The 22,969-nt window shown below is 42.8% G+C and overlaps 2 protein-coding genes across 4 annotated transcripts in view; both read right to left on the reverse strand.

The window, feature by feature from the left end:
• LOC128693727 (uncharacterized) overlaps positions 1-16,314 on the reverse strand; it is a 37,653-nt gene extending 21,339 nt beyond the window's left edge. Inside the window, exons 1-3 of one of the 3 annotated variants that reach the window (XM_053783559.2) lie at positions 16,189-16,314; positions 13,503-14,183; positions 3,924-4,097 (exon numbers count right to left, since the gene is read on the reverse strand). In XM_053783559.2, coding sequence (XP_053639534.1) covers positions 3,924-4,097; positions 13,503-14,158 — 830 coding nt within the window. In that variant the 5' untranslated portion in view covers positions 14,159-14,183; positions 16,189-16,314. Of the gene's footprint in view, positions 1-3,923; positions 4,098-13,502; positions 14,187-16,188 lie in introns of those variants that run through there. The other 2 variants (XM_053783560.2, XM_070091121.1) reach the window with 2 other exon arrangements.
• Positions 1-22,969, reverse strand: part of LOC128693724 (V-type proton ATPase 116 kDa subunit a 1) — a 120,562-nt gene that overhangs the window by 77,520 nt on the left and 20,073 nt on the right. The gene's annotated exons all lie outside the window — the stretch shown is intronic.

Raw genomic sequence — 22,969 nt, forward strand, 5'->3', positions numbered from 1 at the left:
ACAAGCGGGTGGCTGAGAAGTTTGTGAAGGAGTTTAAGGGGTACATACACTGAAAAATTCCAACCCCAACAGGTGTTCATTTGTGACGAAACAGCCTGTTTTTGAAAAAAAATGCCAAAGAGGACCTACATTACTCAGGAGGAAAAGGCACTCCCAGGACACAAGCCTATGAAAGACAGGCTATTCTGTGCTAATGCTAGTGGTAATTTTAACCCTTAAATGGTCCAAACGTATATATACGTTTTTTCAACATCTGAATGTAAAAAAAATATAGATCTTTTTTGTTTTACATTTGAAAACGTGTAAAAAAACTTTTATCTACATTTTTTTTGTTATATTTGAAAATATGTAAAAAAAAGTAGATCTACTTTTGTAGCACTACGAATTTGAACGTCGATCTCTTTGGACCGTTTAAGGGTTAAAGTGAAGCCTTTACTTGTGTATCATTCAGAAAATCCCAGTGTATTTAAGAAAAACAATGTCGTAAAGAACAAGTTATGTGTCTTGTGGAAAGCAAATAATAAGGCATGGGTAACAAGGCAAATTTTCAAAGAGTGGATCCATGAAGTGTTTGGCCCCAAGTGAGAAAATACCACCTAGACAATAATTTGCCACTCACGTGCCTCCTGTTAATGGACAATGCTCCTGCTCATCCTCCAAACTTATTTGACCTCTTGTCTAGGGACTTCAGTTTTATAACAGTGAAGTTCTTGCCTCCTAACACCACTCCTCTCCTCCAGCCCATTCACCAGCAGGTCATTTCTAAGTTCAAAAAACTCTACACAAAAGCAGTGTTTGAAAAGTCCTTTGAAGTGACCACAGACACCAAGTTGACACTAAGCAAGTCCTGGAGGAATCACTTCAATATCTACAGCTCCATAAGCCTCATAGGTAAGGCTTGGGAGGGAGTGCCTTCCAGGACTTCAAACTCCACTTGGAGACAATTGTGGCCAGATTGTGTCCAAAAGAGGGATTTTGAAGGGTTTGAGGCTGACCCTGACCTTGACCCTGACCCAGCTGACCCTCTGCCTGTTGTGGACTCTATTGTGGCATTGGGGAACACCCTGGGGCTGGAGGCGAGTGGCGAGGATGTGGAAGAGTTGGTGGAGGACCACAGGGAAGAGCTAACCAAGAGCTTCACCTGGAGCAGTATCAGACTACAGCTGAGGACCTTGGTTCAGAGGAGGAGGAAAAGGGAGTGGATGAGGTGCCTTCTTCAAAGATTAAGGAGATTTGTGCCAAGTGGAATGATGTCCAAATGTTTGTGCAGAAGTACCACCCTGAGCAAGCTCAAACAAGCCATCTTTGCAACAAGTTCAGTGACAAAACCATGTCCCATTTTAGGGAAATGTTAAAGAGGTGCCAGAAATAGAGGACTGTGGGCAGTTATTTTGTGAGACAGGGGTCCAGTGACTCTCAAGCTGGTCCTAGTGGCATTAAAAGACAGAAGGGAAGTAACCCCAGAGAGGGCTTTACCCGAAGTCCTCATGGAGGGGGATTCTCCTTCCAAACACTAACCCCAACTCCCTCTCCTCCTCCCTATCTTCCAGATGCCATCACCAATCTTCAATAAAGGCAAGTAAAAATGTTATTTTATATTTATATACATAATTGAACACTATAGTATTTGTTGTGTGTATATAAAACTGTAATTAATCTCTATAAAATGTATGTTTTTGTGAATATTTTTGGGTTTCTGGAATGGATTAATTGTATTTCCATTATTTCTTATGGGAAATATTGCTTCACTTTTCAGACTTTTCGAATTTAGAACTACCTCCTGGAACGGATTAAGTTCGATATTTGAGGTTCCACTGTATGTACATACTGTACATCTGCACCAATTTTTTTTTTTTAACACATTGGCCATCTTCCACCAAGGCAGGGTAGCCAAAAAAGAAAAAAAAAAACAAAGAAAAAACTTTCATCATCATTTAACACTTTCACAATTGCTCATACATAATCACTGTCTTTGCAGAGGTGCTCAGATACGACAGTTCAGATGTCCTTCCAAACTGCCAATATCCCAACCCCCTCCTTTAACTGTTTTGGTTGTATATATATGCCTTACAAGCCACCGTTTTTGACGTATATATACTCATAAATTCTAGCAACTTCAAATCAAGCAGAAAGCTGGTAAGCCCACATGTGAGAGAATGGGTCTGTATGGTCAGTGTGCACAATATAAAAAAAACCTGCAGCACGCAGTGCATGAGAAAAAAAAAACGACCATTTTTTTCAATTAAAATGCCGACTTTGTGGTCTATTTTCATATAGTATTTATGGTTGTATACTCGTTTTCTTGGTCTCATTTGATAGAATGGAAAACATATTATAGAAATAGATGTGATTTTGATTGGTTTTACTATGAAAAGAACCTTGAAATGGAGCTCAAAGAAGTGAAAATGTTTGATTTTTGCCGATGTTCAAAAGTAAACAAATGATGTCATTTTCCAATAAATGTCCAAGTAGCCATTTTAATATGCAGTCATGAATGGGTTGACATTATTTATACAATTATTACAATATTGAAGTAGTCTGCATAACAGTAAATCTTTTATTTTTTGTTTGAATAAAAATTCAGAATAGAAAGCAAGAGTAATATCAGAGGGGCCTGGAGATGTGACTGATGAACAAAGAAAATGTTATTTTAGAGCCAGGAATGTCTGCATTGTTCATTCTGGACCCTATTTTGAAATTGTCATTTTTTTAATTTTCATGAAACTGGCCAAATTGCAAATTTCTGACCACGTTACTGGGTAGCTGAAATGGGTAAATGAGCAGTTTCTTGTACTCAAGCGATAGAAAAAAATGGAGTTCTAAAGAAATAGCTATGAGTTTGGTCGACTGGAACAATGGAATTAACCGAAAATAGGGCTCAACTCAAAGTGGGCGAAATCGCAGATTCGTAAATATCGCCGAGCTTGCTAACTTCACAAGAGTGTAATTCTGTCAGTTTTCCATCAAATTTCGTTCTTTTGGTGTCATTACAATCGGGAAAAGATTCTCTATCATTTCATAAAAAATATTCTTTTTTCTTTGGAAATTTTGCGACACCAGGAAACAACTCAGGATTTGGGGTTGCGACAGTCAAGGGGTTAAAGTGCAGGCATTGTACTTCCCATTTCCAGGACTCAAGTCTGGCTAACCAGTTTCCCTGAATCCCTTCACAAAATATTACCCTGTTCACACTTCAACAGCTTGTCAGGTCCCAAAAACCATTCATCTTCATTCACTCCTATCTAACATGCTCACACTAAGTCGAAACCCCTTGCCCATAAAACCTCCTTTACCCCTCCCTCCAACCTTTATCTATAATCATATATGTATACAGTACTTTATATATACGTACTCATACACATACAAGTGGTTACATATTTGGGAGGATGACACCAATGAATTAGTGATCAGGAAGCAAGACCCAGGCACAGCAGCTCACACTCTATGAGCACAGGTAGAATGCATTTTTTTTATAAGATGCTGGCCGTCTCCCACCGAGGCAAGGTGACCCCGAAAAAGATACACTTTCATTATTCACACTCTCACTGTCTTGTCAGAGGCAAGCAGATACAACAGTTCAGATGTCCCTCCAAACAACAAATATCCCAAACCGTCCTACAGAATGGAAGCACTGTACTTCCCACCTCCAGGACTCAAGTCCAGCTAAATGTTTAACACTGCAAGGGAACTGTATCCTTTAAATGATATACAATAAAACTGCATCTATTAATGCACTATAAATATCATCTACCTCTCTTTAATATAAATTACTTTTACCACATTTTTATATGTATTTCCAAGACTATTGGTGTGTATACTAAATCTGTTTGAATTTCATTTACTAAAGCTACCTTACAAAATGTTTAACACAAATTTAATCTCCACTGGAAAGAAAATTATATTAGCAATTCTCAGAAACTTACTGAACAATGTTGTAGGCAATCAGGAAGAGGCAAACTCCCATACGATAGTGAATCCTGAGCAGAGGACTGTCTATTGCTGAGTGATTTTTATGCTTGTTGAATTGTGATATGATGCTTTTCACCTGGTTGAAGTAGTCAAATTTCTTTGGGGTGTTATCCTTCCTACAAAAAACACTAAATCATTATTTATTTTATTTCTTTGCATATAGTACATTGAGATTTTGTATTTACAATAGTGGGTTGCAATGCAAATAGAGCCTCTATTATGCCTAGGCATTATGGGCCAACTTAACATATATTGGCACAATACAACATTGAAAACAGTATGCAAGATGACTTTTTCTTGTGAATGCTCTTTTGAGAATGCAAAAAAAGGAGCAATGAATTGAAATATAACCAGATAATTTTTTCTTCTTCAGGAAGCAGGATCTTAGAGTGTCAGATAAGAGTACGAGGACATGGATGCCATGGTAAAGATAAGAGAATATACCACTGGTATAATTAGGCCATAAAATGCTTGTTTATTATAAAGATACCCCAGCTTACTATTATAATCAAAAAGAAGCACTAAGCCACAAGGGGTATACAGCACTGCAGGGTAGGGAAGGAAGCGAGGGTATTGGATGGCAGAAGGGAGGAGGGATGATCAGTAGGTTACAGAAAACAGCGGGGCAGGGGATAGTGCGGGGGTAGAGGGTAGCAAGAGATTGAAGTAGAAAGGGCTGAAGGTATCACAATTTGTGAAGTAAGTCAGTTGTTGTCAAAAAGTCAATGAGAGAGTCCGGATGAAAGGTGGGTCCATCAGCGAGAAGGGAAGGTAAAGAGAGAGCAGCGGAGCGAAGACGACGACGGAGGTAAATTCTGCGTGCTTGTTGATAAAGTGGGCAGTCCAACAGAATGTGGCTGACTGATAATGGAGCTTGGAAATTCTCACAGAGAGGAGCAGGGTGCCTCTCCATGAGATATCCATGAGAAAGACGAGTATGGCCAATGCGAAGACGAGAGAGAGTAGTCTCCCAACCTCGACACTGGTGATAAGAAGACGGCCAGTAACATATACATGTACTCGGTTTAATAGATTGAAGTTTGTTGCCGAGCATAGCAGACCAACGCTGTTGCCAACGGGTGAGAAGGTGGAAAGATATTGCAGCAAAATAGTCCGTAAATGGAATACCTCTATATGAAACTGGTAGGTCATGTACTGCTGACTGCACAGCAGTGTCTGCCTGTTCATTGCCCTGTACGTCAACATGACCAGGGACCCAACAAAAAACAATATCTTTATGCTTGGTAAAGATGCGGCGTAGCCAAAGTTGGATACGGAGGACTAAGGGGTGAGGTGTATCAAATTTCTGTATAGCCTGTAAAACACTAAGGGAGTCTGAGACAACCACAAATGATGACACAGGCATAGATGCAATACGGATAAGTGCTGCAAGGATGGCATACAATTCAACAGTAAAAATGCTAGCCGAAGACAGTAAATGCCCTCGTACGACGCTGTCCGGAAACACTGCTGCAAATCCTACGCCGTCAGAAGACTTAGATCCATCTGTGTACACAGCAATGGCATGAGAATGAGAGTGGAATTGGTCAAGAAAAAGAGAGCGGGAAGCGACCGTAGACAGTTGGGCTTTCGAGCAAGGGAGAGAGAAAGAGCAGACTCGAACAGCTGGAACTTCCCAAGGGGGTAGGGAAAAGTGAGATGCTACATGAACATAGAAAGGTGGTAATTGAAGAGAAGACGAGAGCGAATGAAGGCGAAGAGAAAAGGGACGGAGTAAACAGGGGCGGCGAACAAATAAAGAATGTCTACTAATATCAGTGACCATTCTATAAATGGAAGGATTGCGGAGATCATGAGAGCGTACATAGTAGCGAAGGCAATGGGCATCACGGCGATCGGATAAGGATGGAACGTTCGCTTCTGCATACAGGCTCTCGACAGGGGAAGAGCGAAAAGCACCAAGGCATAAACGTAATCCTTGGTGATGAATGGGGTTAAGGCTAGAGAGAGTAGCAGGAGATGCCGCTGAATAGATCTGGTCGCTATAATCAAGTTTCGATAAAACGAGGGCTGAATGTAGGCGAAGGAGGGTTCAACGATCAGCTCCACATGAAAGATAAGCAAGGGTTTTAAGAAGGTTCAGCCGGTTGTGACAAGTTGCCTTCAGAGAGGTAATGTGAGGTTTTCAGGATAACCTATGGTCAAAGAAGAGGCCCAGAAACTTGACTGTATCAAGTTCAGGGATACAGGAGCCATAGAGGTACAAAGGATGATCGGAGATGACAGAGCGTCTAGTGAAAGTAATTTAGTGGGTTTTAGTGCTGGAAAATTTAAACCCATGTGTGGTGGCCCAATTGGAAACACGGTCGACCGCATGCTGGAGAGAAACTGTAATGAGGTGACAGTCAGCGCCTGCACAGGCAATAGCGAAGTCATCAACATAGAGTGATGACCAAATATTTGATGGAAGACTAGAGGCCAAATCATTAATAGCAAGGAGAAAAAGTGTTGTGCTCAGAACACATCCCTGGGGGACACCTTCAGCTTGGATAAAGTCCGGGGATAGCACATTATTAACCAGAACACGGAAATGCCTGCCAGTTAAAAAGTTCTTAAGGAAGGATGGTAGATTGCCTCGAAGGCCTAAGGAGTGGGCTTGGGCTAAAATATTATACCTCCAAGTTGTGTCATATGCCTTCTCAAGGTCAAAAAATATGGCAATAACTGAGTGGTTATTCGCAAAGGCATTACGAGCATACGTATCCAAGCGTAGTAAGGGGTCTATGGTAGAACATCCCTTATGAAAGCCATATTGACGAGTGGAGAGACTGTTGTGTGTCTCTAAATACCACACTAAACGTCTATTTACCAGGCGTTCCATCACTTTGCAAACTGCACTGGTAAGAGCAATGGGACGATAGTGGGAAGCTTCATGTCCCGTAGTGCCTGGTTTGCGGAAAGGGAGAACAATGGCAGATTTCCACAGCTGTGGAAGAACTCCTTGTGACCAGATAAGATTGTAAAGGCATAATAGGACTGCAAGGGCTGACTGATGTGAATGTTGTAGCATACGAATATGAATGTCGTCGGGCCTAGCTGCCGATGATCGGTAAGCTGAGAGTGTTGCCTCTAGTTCTTGAAGTGTAAAAGGCACATTATACTGTTCTTCTCTGAGAGAAGAAAAGTCCAAGGGTGTTAACTCTCTGGCAGACTTTGAGGAAAGAAACGAGGGGCATAGATGGAGTCCCTGAGAAATACGGACCAGATTATTATTATAATCAAAAAGAAGCGCTAAGCCACAAGGGCTATACAGCGCTGCAGGGTAGGGAAGGAAGCGAGGGTATTGGATGGCAGAAGGGAGGAGGGATGATCAGTAGGTTACAGAAAACAGTGGGGCAGGGGATAGTACGGGGGTAGAGGGTAGCAAGAGATTGAAGTAGAAATGGCTGAAGGTATGAGAAGGTATTAGAAACCTGACTGTATCACGTTCGGGGATACAGGAGCTAAAGAGATACAAAGGATGATCGGAGATAACAGAGCGTCTAGTGAAAGTAATTTGGTGAGTTTTGGTACTTGAAAATTTAAACCCATGCGTGGTGGCCCAAGTGGAAACACGGTCGACCGCATGCTGGAGAGAAACTGCAATAAGATGAAAGTCAGCGCCTCCACAAGCAATAGCGAAGTCATCAACATAGAGTGATGACCAAATATTGGGTGGAAGAACAGAGGCCAAATCATTTATAGCAAGGAGAAAAAGTGTTGTGCTTAGAACACATCCCTGAGGGACACCTTCAGCTTGGACGAAGTCCGGGGAAAGAACATTATTGACTCGAACACGGAAATGTCTGTCAGTTAAAAAGTTCTTAAGGAAGGATGGTAGATTGCCTCGGAGGCCTAAGGAATGGGCCTGGGCCAAAATATTATACCTCCAAGTTGTGTCATATGCCTTCTCAAGGTCAAAAAATATGGCAAAAACTGAGTGATTATTCGCAAAGGCATTACGAACATACGAGGAGTCCGAGGATCAAAATGGGTGTGAGTACCTGTATTTAAAACATGGAGGGGGTGGGTGGCAAGAAAAGCCTCTAACTGAATGCCACGGGAATCACAGTGAGACCCCCCCCAGAGGAAATGGTGGGCATTAAAATCACCAAGTAACAGAATCGGTGGTGGTAATGACGAAACAAGAAAGGCAATATCCGGAATAGATAATGCCCGAGAAGGAGAAAGATATAAAGAACAGAGCGTATACCACCTATGCAAGTGGATACGGGCTGCTGTGTAATGCAGAGAAGTACGAACAAATAGCTGATGGTACGGAATATCAGTGCGTAGAAGAAGGGCACTTTCATTAAAGGTCCCATCAGGAAAAGGATCTGAAGAATACAATAAATTATAGCCTGAGATGGGAGAGATAACAGCAGAGTGTAATTTTGGTTCCTCTAAGCAAACACCAACAGGGGAAAACTGGGAGAGTAACATCTGAAGCTCACCCCGATTACCCCTGAGGCCGCGTATATTCCACTGTAAATAGGCCATGATTGGCAATGATAAAGATACCTGAAATCCACAGGTGAGGGTTCCTACGGACTAGAGGGGTTAGAAAAGTCCACATGCGGAGGCAGTGGAAAACGTTCAAGCAGCGAAGGAACTGTGCGCTGTGAAGAAAGGAGTTGCGCAGATGGAGCAGAGGAGAGAGAAGGAACAGAGGGTGGATCAGTGTCCATTGATGGTTTGGTCTCTGCAATATATTCAGAGATTGCTTCAAGTGTTTCGGAATTCAGAGACGTCGTATGGGAGACAATATTGGAAATGGCAGGGGGAGGATGAGTAAAGATTGGAACTGTAATGGACTGTACCAAGGTGAGGGGGGGGGGCGAAAGGGTGGAGGGAACTGGAGAAGCGTGGAAGGGGACAGAAGAGGCAGAAACCTGGGAGGTGGCAGAAGAGGAAGAAACTTGGGAGGGAACAGGGGAGGAAGGTACAGTACGAGGAGGAGGGTGAATCTCCACACTTGTAACAGAGCCAGTGAGAGGGGAAGAACCAGGTACAGAGACAGGGAAGGTAAAATGAGGAGGTGGAAGATGGGTAGGAGGTGTTAACGGACCTTTTTTTGACTTTTGAGAAGTAGAGGGACGATTGGGAGGAGGTGTCATACGAAATCTTGTTGCTACTGAGGCTTGTGAGGGAGAACACTAAGAAGCGAGATCAGGCTGAGGCGTTGAAGTAGAGACGTCTGAGCCTAGGACAGCAAAAGAATTAGATACAGGAGTGACTATAGGAGAGGTAACCACAGAGGTGGTTGCAGAAGATGGGATCCCAGAAGTGGGGGGATGTTTTGAAACACGGGAATAAGAAACATGAGGTAGTCTCCCCTGGAGGCGGAGATGAGAAACTGCCATGGCATAAGGGAGACCTTCTGCCTCTTTGAGGTAACGGATTTCCCGCTCGTTTAAGTAGACTTGACAACGGCGAGAGTACGAAGGGCGAGCCTCATGACAATTAAGGCAAGAGGGAGGTCGATTGCAAGACGTATTAGAATGGTCATCGGCACCACAGACTGGGCATTCGGAGATAGATCTGCAATATTTCGCTGGATGGCCAAATCGCCAGCAATTTCTACACTGTTGCGGTGTAGGGATCACCTTTCGAACTTGTAACCGATGTCCTGCTACAAAAACTGAGGATGGGAGGTCACGGCTGTCAAAAGTTAAACGAGCCACATTGCTAGGGTATCGTCTCCGCCCGTGGGCAGGAAGAACATAAGTGTCTACCTTGAGGATTGGGAGATCTTGGAGTTCCAGCTGTTCAAGAATGTCAGTGCCACATGTCTGGAAATTTTGTTGAACTATGGTATGGGGCAGAATGACGGTATCACTACAAGAATTGAGGGAATGATGTTTGTCAGGAACAGTATCGATATGGGAAAGACGAGAAAGCTCATGAGCCTGGGTAGCATTCTGTACGGTGATGATGCGCGTACCGCTCTTAAGAGCATGAAAAGAAATATCTTTACCAACATGGCGTAGGAGTGCCTTGTCAATACTGTGGTCAGAAAGATAGGCAGTAGAGGAAGTCAGTCGTAAAGTGAAGAATTTAGCCCATTGTGCAGTCTGAAGCTGAGCGTGGAAAGATAGTGAAGGACGTGTTGATCTTTTCTGAGAAGAACGAGAAGGTGGAGAAGTATCATCAGCAGGTAATTGCCGTTGGCTTTTAGGCGTGGGACCAGAGTTGGTCCGGCGTGGAACGGGCCGGCGATTCGAAAATTGCCGCACCGTAGAGGGAGAGGGCGGAAGCATAGTCAGAGGAGAGCGAAGGTCAGATAAATCGAAGGAGTCAGTCGAGGCCTCAGTACCTGAAGCGGGTGAGGAAACAGCACCGGCAAGAGGTACAGAGGCATGAGGAGTGTCCGAAGAGTGGTCCAAAGACGAGGCGGGGTCAGAACGGGGTGCGGTATCAAGAAGGGGCCCGGGGGTAGCAGGTTCATGGACTAGGGCTGCCATGGTTAGGTTAATTCTTTCTTTTTGTTTTTAAGAAAAAAAAGAAAGAAAAGAAAATAAAAATAAAAAAAAAATAAAAAAAGGGGGGACCGGGGAAGGATAGTTCCTAGGAGGAATGAAAGGGCCAGAAATCTCCCTCTGCGCCCAAGAGGACCTCAGCACCGCTAGTAGCGCAGATGCAGCATGGAAGCCGTGCCATACCCTACCCATCATGCCAGTGAACCGGCAATCCGGGATAGCAACCTCACATCTGCTGAGCTACCTCAGTGGACAAAAGAGAGGGCGGCCGGAAATCCGCCACAAAGCATACCTCCTTCGGCCACCACCCCCGGAATCCAAAAGGTGGCTTCCAGAGATACACCTGTCGCCCGAGAGACACCCAAAGCCACCCTCCAGGATACCGGAGAGGGATCGGGACATCCCCAGGCAATCCAGATTCCACGGCAAACTACGCCACCGCCAAGAACCTCAACGGAATGGGATGGACCCCGGTACCCTTTCCCCTGCCTAGGAACTAGCGTGCCTGTGGGGTAATAAAAAAAAAAAAAAAAAAAAAACCCAAAGGCCAAAAAGGAAGGGCAAAAGGGAGGGGTGGGGAGGAGGAGGAGGAGGAAAGGAAAAAGGGGAGGATGGGATAGGGAACGGGGGATTGGGGGGTAATTAGGTTCGGTCTGAGGAAGGAGACAGACAGGTCTAATTCCTCAGACCAAGAGCCTCTTCACCACACCAAGGAGCCCCCCCTTGAAGAGGTCCCCCAGCTTATGAGTTGCATTCCTGATGTCCAAGTTATGAGCGTTTCTTGTAATGCCAAATCTACTTTCTTACATTATACTGTATATTTGTGTGAAAGCACCAAACTTGTAGGTGTCAAACAGCATTTTATGAATGGAAGGTGATCAGGAGTCATCCAAGGAAGAGATGAGGGGGCGTCAGATTTCTTCGATCAAGATCCCATCATTGACATCAAAGATGGTTGCTTCTCACAAATTCATAACTACAGATCAGGGGTTCTAAAAAATTAATTGGTTGTTAACGCGTTACTGTAACTCGGGACATTGTTAATAAGATTTTGTTTTAGCACACCAGCTCTCTCTCACTGAGGTGGGGTGACTGAAAGACACATAGTCACATCACTCATTCAACAGCTATCTTGCAAGAAGTGTGTAGACATATCAGTTAAAATAACCTGTCAAACTGCACTATCGCACCTGCATTGTTAAAGGGTCCAGGCACCTGTAATCCTAAAAATATAAACTCAATAAAAGTCATATAGCATGTATTAATATGCTATTCAGTTTTCCTGTGTTCCTTGTAATTCCTAAATTTATTGTTACAACCACTTAAAGAGACCATATATATAAGCAATCAATTAGTTATTGCCTTATGAAGTTCAACGATGAGAAATTTCAATTACTCAGATATGGTAAACACGAGGAAATTAAATCTTCATCAGAGTACAAAACAAATTCTGGCCACAAAATAGAGCGAAACACCAACGTCAAAGACCTGGGAGTGATCATGTCGGAGGATCTCACCTTCAAGGACCATAACATTGTATCAATCGCATCTGCTAGAAAAATGACAGGATGGATAATGAGAACCTTCAAAACTAGGGAGGCCAAGCCGATGATGACACTCTTCAGGTCACTTGTTCTATCTAGGCTGGAATATTGCTGCACACTAACAGCACCTTTCAAGGCAGGTGAAATTGCTGACCTAGAAAATGTACAGAGAACCTTCACGGCGCGCATAACGGAGATAAAACACCTCAATTACTGGCAGCGCTTGAGGTTCCTGAACCTGTATTCCCTGGAACGCAGGCGGGAGAGATGCATGATTATATACACTTGGAAAATCCTAGAGGGACTAGTACCAAACTTGCACACGAAAATCACTCATTACAAAAGCAAGACTTGGCAGACGATGCAACATCCCCCCAATGAAAAGCAGGGGTGTCACTAGCATGTTAAGAGACCATACAATAAGCGTCAGGGGCCCAAGACTGTTCAACTGCCTCCCAGCATACATAAGGAGGATTACCAACAGACCCCTGGCAGTCTTCAAGCTGGCACTGGACAAGCACCTAAAGTCGGTTCCTGACAGCCGGGCTGTGGCTCGTATGTTGGTTTGCATGCAGCCAGCAGTAACAGCCTGGTTGATCAGGCTCTGATCCACCAGGAGGCCTGGTCACAGACCGGGCCGCAGGGGCGTTGACCCCCGGAACTCTCTCCAGGTAAACTCCAGACTGGCTTAAGTTTGTTAGAAATGCTCTACATATGAAGGGGTTTTATGCATGCATACCTGAATGTTGCTGATCTCTGTACAAACACTGTATCATGCTGAAATAAAGAATCTTTGATCTTTAATCATTACACAAACTTTGATAATCCTTCCTTTATTCCTCAGAGCCCTTCCTAACTTTGCCTTTCTTGTCCTCTCCACCCTTACTTATCCTCTGATCCTACATCAATTTCTGCCCTGCAGCACTGTATGACCCTAATAGGTTTAGCGCTTTTGTCTTATAATAATAATAATTTAATCATTGTACTTCCTACCTCCAGCACTCAAGTTTGGCCAATAGGTTTCCCTGAATCCCTTCATAAATATTACCTTGCTCATGCACCAAGAAAATAACAAGGCATAAAAAACAGTTTTTTTTAACACATCACCTGTCTCCCACCGAGGCAGGGTGACCCAAAAAATAAAACACTTTCACCTTCATTCACACAGTCACCAACTGTCTCCACTAAATCCAATTTAACATCCTCACAAAAGCCTGCTGGATGGTCAAACTCCTAGCATTTGAGACGACCTCTACCTCTTCTTCCAACCCTTCCTGGAATGACCCCTGCCCTTCCTTCCATCAGGTTTACACACCCTCTTGGTCATCCTGTCCTGCTCTATTATCTTTACATGTATTCTGAAGCCCATGGGGACTCCAAAATGCATCCCCTCCACTTACCAAGAAAATACAAGCTATACATCCGTAAATACTTACATATGAGAGAACACTTTGACTACAGTTATATTATCTATTTTTCATAACATATAAAAATATTCATATAAACTTACCTGTCATTGTTTTTACCATTGTTATTTTTGGTATTGTTGCTGTTATTGTTGTTGCTGTTATTGTTGTTGCTGTTATTGTTGCTGTTACCGTTGTAATTGATGTGATTATTGTTACTATTGTTGCCTTTAATGTTTTTGTTGTTATTGTTTCCATTGTTGTTATTCTTGCTGGAATTATGCTGACTTGTGTTGTTGTAACAATTATTGTTCTTGTTATAATTTCCTTGGCTGTGGTTGGTATAGCTCTGGTTGCTACTGACCTTGCTATTATTTAAGTCTTGCCTATTCTGATCCTTACCACTGATGCTTCTGCTGTTATTTATCTTATTCCAGTTACCAGAGTTATTGTTATTATTGCCCCCTCTGCCTCTGCCTCTCTTGTTTCGCCCCCTCCCACCACCAACACTCTGGAAATTATTTCTAGGATTGTAATTTTCCTTTTGTTTGGTGGCTTGTGCCTGTGGGTGCTGAAAATCTGTGTATGGTTCTGAATATGGCTCTGGTTCTGGGTCAGGCTCTGGCTCTGGGTCAGGCTCTGGCTCTGGGTCAGGCTCTGGCTCTGGTCCCGGTTCATATTCCAACTCTTGATCGCTATCACTTTGACCCTCTTCATTACCATCATTGTCTTCACTCCCAGAGTTGTCACTGTTATCCATATTTATTAACCGAGCTGTAAGTTTACTGGAAATAAAAATAAAAATTAGGTCTTAGAATCAAACAGCACTGATTTTCTCTAATTCCTTTATAAAAAAAAATTGCCCATATGACTAAAAGAAAACACTTATATGCTAATACTGGCAACAGAAAGATATTCTGGGAACAAACTAATTACTCTCCTTATGTATCTGTGCCAAATGAACTTACATGACTTCAGTTTACACTGAAGGAAGGCAAGCCATGTGGCCTATGACCATTGGGGCCACAAAGTGTTCAATGAACAGGTAGAATAGCCCCCAGGTACCTACAGTGTTAAATGAACTGAGGTAAAATAGCTCCCAGATACCTACTGTTAAATGAACAGAGGTAGAATAGCTCTCAGGTACCTACAAAGTTTTAAATGAACAGAGGTAGGTGTGAGGAGAATTACCCACAAAGAAACCAAACCCAGTTCTTTTGGTTAAGATAAGAGCTGAACACATTACTATCAAGCTATAAGAGAGTCAGGTCTAGTACATTTTCAGGACCTCTTCACCAATCTGCTGAAGAGGACCTCAGATGAAGATGAAATAAACAAAACTCTTCCTTTCTTTCTATGTGGGCTGCTTACTTTCATATTTACATTTATATTAACCCAATCCTCAAATTGAGCAGTTATCACAGAAGCACCCTCAGTCATGAAACCTGTAACTATATTCATCCTCGTAATTGTTCCTTTAACCATAATACCAAAGTAAGAAAAATATAGGTATGTATATCCAGTATCTTCCTTGAACTACGATTTCTAAATACAGTGGACCCCCGCATAACGATTACCTCCGAATGCGACCAATTATGTAAGTGTATTTATGTAAGTGCGTTTGTACGTGTATGTTTGGGGGTCTGAAATGGACTAATCTACTTCACAATATTCCTTATGGGAATAAATTCGGTCAGTACTGGCACCTGAACATATCGTTAACCGGGGGTCCACTGTACTGTACATGTATATATATAAATTCATAAATAAATTCATATAAAATAATTTCTTTACATATCTAATTGATGAATACTGGTAGCTTCCAAGCTAATTAGTAAATATTATTTCTAAAAACGCATAATTTGGACACAATATTCTTTATGAAATAATTTAAAAGTAGTATAATAAAAAGTTAGAATTGTGTACAAGAGGTTTAATTTATACCTGGACAGAGTACCAGGTCTCGTGGTGGATCTGGGTGTTCCGTGGGTCAATGCCCCCACGGCCCAATCTATGATCAAACCTTGAATTTTTAAATGCCAATAGCATTTGATGTTTGCAGGCAGTCACCCATCCAAGTACTAACCTGATCCAACATTCCTAAACTTTGATGATGGGTTTTACTCTATTAGGAACATGATGCCTTTAACTGACTTGTCATGAGCCCTATGCCAAAAATGAGTGAATCTATTGGGTCACCCAAACAGTTACTGGCCAGATCCAACAGAACTTAACCTGAATTACCAAGTGTGTAGCTTATCAATCACACACTTTATGTGGAATCCCCTAATGCAAGTTTTGTTATAATTTAGGATCTACAAATTTTGGAAACAGAAAACAGAAAAAAAAATCCGTTGAAATGAAACTCCCAAAATTTTCAAAATCTGGAAAGTTGGGAATTATGCTATAAAATCTAAAACCAATAATAAAATCAAAACCATTTACTATTACAAATTGTAATGCTGTCCAGAGTAAATATTCATGGGGAAGCACTAAACCTGTTGGTGTTATGAAACAGCTGGGGAAATTGGTGGTAATTAGTTTTGATTCCAGGGGAGGGTAACTAATTAAGGGCTCCCCAAACTCTTCTGCTCATTGACACCTTCAAGTTTCTGATTGTTCATAGATCCCCAAACATTTATTCTATGAAAATAATTTAATAAATAGATTTAACATACCCTTTTTGTAATGAAACTTGATATGATTAACATTTACTGACCCACTTTTTGACCCCCAGCCATTTATTAGCCTCTTCAACACTCCCAATGACCCTTAGGAGTCGATACTGACCACTTTGGGGAACTGGTGGGATCAAGAACCCTTCACCAGAATTGAAGCATCCCCCATGAAGGTTGTCCAAACTAGTTTTCTGGGGGTATAGCTTTAAACCCTTTCAGAACACACAGCACCTGGGGAAAAGGGGGTAATAGGGTTTGATTTGGTTTGCTCTAAGAAAGAAGAAGAAACTCCAGGTACATGAATCAAGAACGCTTTACCTGCATCAAGAACCCCTTCCCCCCTTGAAGGGACGACAGTCAAATGTAGATTATAATTACATTATTGCTTTAGACACAAAAGCAAACACTAGGACATATTAGAAAAAGTTTCAGTCCTGTGACCTTGATCACTTCTAACATACACAGGTTGAAAAGGCAGTATATACAGGCGGATTATTATATAATCATGGTGAGCGCTAACCCATAGGATTATACAGCACCTGTGGGAGGGATATGGAAGGTATTCAGGCTTAATTCAGGGAACTGGAGCACAAATCCAATTCCCTAGATCAAGAGCCCTTCACCAGCATCAAGGAACCTCCCTTGAGGGGATATATGGGTGGAGAGTGAGGTTATTATTATAATCAAGGCTGAAGCACTAAACCTGTAGGATTACACAGCCCCTGTAGGGGGGAGTGATGTGGAAGGTAATCAGGCTTAATTCAGGGAACTGAATCACAGATCCAATTTCCTAGATCAAGAGCCCCTCACAAGCATCAAGAAACTTTCCTCGATGCTTGTGAGGGGCCTCTCTCTCATTATTATATATACAGTGGACCCTCGGCCAACGATATTAATCCGTTCCTGAGAGCTCATCGCTAATCGAAATTATCGTTAGTAGAGTTAATTTTCCCCATAAGAAATAATGGAAATCAAATTAATCCGTGCAAGACACCCAAAAGTATTGAAAGTTTAGTTTAAGTTTAACCCTTTGACTGTTTCAGGCCCCTCTCTGAAACTGTCATTCTATGTTGCCAAATATTCAAAAAAAAAAAAAATTATTTTTTCTTATGAAAATGTTAAGATTATTTTTCTGAGTGTTTTAGTCCAAAAAAAAAAATTTTTGCCATCGGTACTTACCGAGATATAGAGCCGTGAAGTTTGCAGAAAATGAGCCGCGTATGGCAACAGCGGCGACTGCCGCTCACCCGGTAAACTTTAGTTTACTTGTAATTGAAGGTTTTTTGTTTTTTTCACTATTTTATTTTTTCACATAACTTATGTGGCCTATGAGACCAAAGTAAGGTGCAATGTACATATATACACTCGTTGTATACAACACAATAAGCACACAAACATAATTATCAATATATTGTTTACAAAACTTGTTTACAAAAACAAACAAACAATCATCCTCCTCCTCCTTCTCCTCCTCCTCCTCCTCCTCCTCCTCCTCCTCCTCCTCCTTCTCCTTCTCCTCCTCCTCCTTCTCCTCCTCCTCCTCCTCCTCCTCCTCCTTCTCCTCCTCCTCCTTCTTCTCCTCCTTCTCCTCCTCCTCCTCCTCCTTCTCCTCCTCCTTCTCCTCCTCCTTCTCCTCCTCCTCCTCCTCCTTCTCCTCCTCCTCCTCCTCCTCCTCCTCCTCCTCCTTCTCCTCCTCCTCCTCCTCCTTCTCCTCCTCCTCCTCCTCCTCCTTCTCTTCCTCCTCCTTCTCCTCCTCCTCCTTCTCCTCCTCCTCCTCCTCCTCCTCCTCCTTCTCCTCCTCCTCCTCCTTCTCCTCCTCCTCCTCCTCCTCCTCCTCCTCCTCCTCCTTCTCCTCCTCCTCCTCCTCCTTCTCCTCCTCCTCCTTCTCCTCCTCCTCCTTCTCCTCCTCCTCCTCCTCCTCCTCCTTCTCCTCCTCCTCCTTCTCCTCCTCCTCCTCCTCCTTCTCCTCCTCCTCCTCCTTCTCCTCCTCCTCCTCCTTCTCCTCCTCCTCCTTCTCCTCCTCCTCCTCCTTCTCCTCCTCCTTCTTCTCCTCCTCCTCCTTCTCCTCCTCCTCCTTCTCCTCCTCCTCCTCCTCCTTCTCCTCCTCCTTCTCCTCCTCCTCCTCCTCCTCCTCCTCCTTCTCCTCCTCCTCCTCCTTCTCCTCCTCCTCCTTCTCCTCCTCCTCCTCCTTCTCCTTCTCCTCCTCCTCCTCCTTCTCCTCCTCCTCCTCTTCCTCCTAATTCTCATCCTCCTCCTTCTCCTCCTCCTTGTCTTGTGTGCAAGTGTGTGGCTTATAATTGTTTTGGGTCAGAAGTCGGCAGCTGTCAAAGTGACATATTGTCTCATTAGTCACTCCCCCTACCGCCTGTCAAAACAATGGGGTCGGATGCTGCTTCCCCTCCTCCATTCTATCTAATTATCTTTCTCCCTCATTCTATATCTTTCAATCTGTCTCTCTTTCTGTCTGCCTATCTCTGTCTCACAGGTACACATAAATACAAGTATACATAGTGTAAATTACCTAGGATAACCCAAGAAATCCAGACAAAGTGCTATACTCTGCTTGAAGATGTGAGTAAAAGTGATGACACAGTCTTGTGGCTCTCTCTGAGACAGAGAGCTAGATGGACAGACAGGGAGCTTGACACAGACAAATAGACAGACAGAAATGTTTGTGTACCAGCAAAAACAAAGGGAGGGCCATGGTCTACCCTCGTTTACACTCATCAAAGTCAGCTCTTATCAGATGTTATCTCCCCTTATCTTGTCACTGTCATGGGGTGGACTTTTTTTTTTCTTGCTTCAAAGGAACAATATTATTACATCTTCTTCTTCCTCCTCCTCCTCCTCCTCCTCCTCCTCCTCCTCCTCCTCCTCTTCTCCTCCTCCTTTTCCTCCCCTCCTCCTCCTCCCCTCCTCCTCCTCCATTGCTTTTTGTCTCAAACTCCACCAAATCATGAAATTGATCTTCACTGACACTTCCATCTGTGTTAGAGCATCACTTGGGAAGAGAAGAGTCCCAGATTTGCTGGGGAATCATATATTTCTTACCGCTAGACATGCTGAAAATGGACAACTGAAATGGCATTCCCACAATGCACCACTGGCTCCCCGATTTTTTTTATATGGTGCACACTGACCATGGAGACCCATTCTCTCACATGTGGGCCTACCAGCTTTCTCCTGCTTGATTTGAAGCTGCTAGAATTTATGCGTATAAATACGTCAGAAACATTGGCTCGTAAGACATATTTATACTTCGGAAACAGTCAAAGGGTTAATATGTTTATTATGCACCCCATACCCATCCTGTGGGCAGTAGTCAAAAGATTACAGAGGTACATAATGGGTCCAGGGACTGGGCCTCAAAGTTTTGATAGCTGAGCAAGTTACAGAGGTAATGAATTTACAAAGGTAATGAACTCACAATTTACAAAGGTAATGAACTCCAATTGCTCATTACTCTAAAATTTGTTCATGATTGTAGCCATGTATAAAGTATTGAAAAAAAAAAAATTTTTACCACATGAAATATTAATTTTAATACACACAAACTGAAGAAGACATGTACAATTACATGACACTTACCTTTTTTGAAGATCTGGTGATGATTGATGGGATGGGAGGAGGGGAGAGTGTGGATGGTGTTAGTGTTTAGAAGGGGAATCTCCTTCCATTAAGGCTTGAGGTGTCAAGTCCTTTTCCAGGGTTACTTCCCTTCTTTTTTTAATGCCACTAGGACCAGCTTGAGAGTCACTGGACCTCTGTTGCACAACATATATGTCCAAAGAGGCCTGTACAACCCGTTCCTTTATGACATTCCTAAAGTGTTTCACAACATTGTCACTGTCACAATTAAACACTTGTTCAGGTTTCAATTCTTCAGTGTCTATGTACTCCTTGAATTCCTGCACATATTTTTCAGCTGCTTTTTGGTCCGAACTGGCAGCCTCACCATGCCTTATCACACTATGTATGCCACTACGATTCTTAACCCCTTCAGGGTCCAAGGCCAAAATCTGAAGTGGTGCTCCAGTGTCCAAGAAATTAAACAAAAAAAAAAAAAAAAAAAAAAAAAAAAAAAAAAAAAAAAAAAAAAAAAAATTCTTACAGAATTAAAGAGCATATTTTTGTGAAGGTAATAAGACAAAAAAAAAATCTGATCAGTACTTACCGAGATACAGTGCCAAGAAGTTTGTCGAAAATGATGTGGTGGCGGCAACATCGACGAATTCCACATACGCGCATTACATTATTTTGCGGTTTTTGTTGTTTTTTCTTTTCTTTTCCAATTTTTTTCTATTCCTATTAACATTTGGGGCCTGAGAGACCAATACTGCATATAAAGTATATATATAAACTCACTGTATTGAACACAATAACCGCACTAAAGTTATTATCATATTACAGTGGACCCCCGCATAGCGATATTAATCCATGCAAGAGAGCTCATTGTTATGCGAAATTATCGTTATGCAAATGAATTTTCCCCATAAGAAATAATGGAAATCAAACTAATCCGTACAAGACACCCCAAAGTATGAAAAAAAAAAATTTTACCACATGAAATATTAATTTTAATACACACAAACTGAAAAAGGCATGCACAATTACATGACACTTACTTTTATTGAAGATCTGGTGATGATTGATGGGATGGGAGGAGGAGAGAGTGTTAGTGTTTAGAAGGGGAATCCCCTTCCATTAAGACTTGAGGTGTCAAGTCCTTTTCTGGGGTTTCTTCCCTTCTTCTTTTAATGCCACTAGGACCAGCTTCAGAGTCACTGGAGTTCTGTCGCACAACATATCTGTCCATAGTGGCCTGTACCTCTCGTTCCTTTATGACTTCCCTAAAGTGTTTCACAACATTGTCAGTGTAATAGTCACCAGCACGGCTTGCAATAGCTGTGTGAGGGTGATTTTCATCCATGAAGGTTTGCACTTCAAGCCACTTTGCACAGATTTCCTTAATCTTTGTAGTAGGCAATTTCTTCAATTTCTCTCTCCCCTCCTTCGAACCAGTTTCCTCAGGTCTGGCCTCTTGCTGTTGAAGTTGATCTATCAGCCCATCAGTGGTTAGTTCTTCATTGTCCTCCTCCACCAACTCTTCCACATCATCCCCACTAACCTCCAACCCCAAGGACTTTCCCAATGCCATAATGGATTCCTCAACTGGCATAGGATTCTCAGGGTTAGCCTGAAACCCTTCAAAATCCCTTTGGTCTACACATTCTGGCCACAGTTTCTTCCAAGCAGAGTTCAAGGTCCTCTTAGTCACTCCCTCCCAAGCCTTACCTATAAGGTTTACACAATTGAGGATATTAAAGTGATCTCTCCAAAAGTCTCTTAGAGTCAGTTGAGTTTCTGAGGTCACTACAAAGCACCTTTCAAACAGAGCTTTTGTGTACAGTTTTTTGAAGTTTGCAATAACCTAAAGTCAGTTCCTGATCAGCCGGGCTGTGGCTCGTACGTTGGTTTGCGTGCAGCCAGCAGCAACAGCCTGGTTGATCAGGCGCTGATCCACCAGGAGGCCTGGTCACAGACCGGGCCGCGGGGGCGTTGACCCCCGAAACTCTCTCCAGGTAAACTCCAGGTCCATGGGCTGCAGGAGAGGAGTGGTATTAGGAGGCAAAAACTTCACCTTAATGAATTTCATGTCCCCATAAAGTCGCTCTGCCACGTCTGTAGGATGACCAGGGGCATTGTCTAACACCAGGAGGCACTTAAGTTCTAATTTCTTTTCAGTTAGGTAATCTTTCACATTGGGGGCAAATGCATGGTGTAACCAGTCATAGAAAAAGTCCCTAGTGACCCATGCCTTACTGTTTGCCCTCCACAGCACACACAAATTTTCCTTGAGGACATTCTTTTGCCTGAACGGTCTGGGAGTTTCAGAGTGATACACTAATAAAGGCTTCACTTTGCAATCACCAGTAGCATTGGAACACCAACAGAGTAAGCCTGTCTTTCATAGGCTTATGTCCTGGGAGTGCCTTTTCCTCCTGAGTAATGTAGGTCCTGCTTGGCATTTTCTTCCAAAACAGGCCTGTTTCATCACAATTAAACACTTGTTCAGGTTTCAGTCCTTCAGTTTCTATGTACTCCTCGAATTCCTGCACATATTTTTCAGCTGCTTTGTGGTCCGAACTGGCAGCCTCACCATGCCTTATCACACTATGTATGCCACTACGCCTCTTAAATCTCTCAAACCAACCTTTGCTGGCCTTAAATTCACTCACATCATCACTAGTTGCAGGTATTTTTTTAATGAAATCCTGATGCAACTTCCTAGCCTTTTCACTTCTGATCACTTGAGAGATGCTATCTCCTGCTATCTGTTTCTCATTTATCCACACCAATAAGAGTCTCTCAACATCTTCCATCACTTGCGATCTCTGTTTCGAAAACACAGTTAAACCTTTGGCAAGAACAGCTTCCTTGATTGCCTTTTTGTTGCCCACAATAGTAGCGATGGTTGATTGGGGTTTACTATACAACCTGGCCAGCTCGGAGACACGCACTCCACTTTCATACTTATCAATGATCTCTTTCTTCATCTCTATAGTAATTCTCACCCTTATTGCTGTAGGGTTGGCACTAGAAGCTTTCTTGGGGCCCATGGTCACTTATTTTGCAGATAAAATCACCAGAAACACTGTAATAATACAAAATGTTCCGATTGTATGCTTGGATGTTACCGCGGAGGCTGGCTGGTAAACAATGCCACCGGCGGAACATGTGAGGCTGGCTAAGGGCGCACATTAGACGCGTCTCGGACGAACAGCGTTGAGCGGGTTTTTTAGCGGTATGCGAGGCAAAATCTTGGCGATAAAATGTAGCAGTATGCGGATTTAATGTTATGTGATGCCAACGGTATGCGGGGGTCTACTGTA

Source organism: Cherax quadricarinatus, chromosome 34 (genome assembly GCF_038502225.1).
Source record: "Cherax quadricarinatus isolate ZL_2023a chromosome 34, ASM3850222v1, whole genome shotgun sequence".
Lineage (NCBI taxonomy): Eukaryota > Metazoa > Arthropoda > Malacostraca > Decapoda > Parastacidae > Cherax > Cherax quadricarinatus.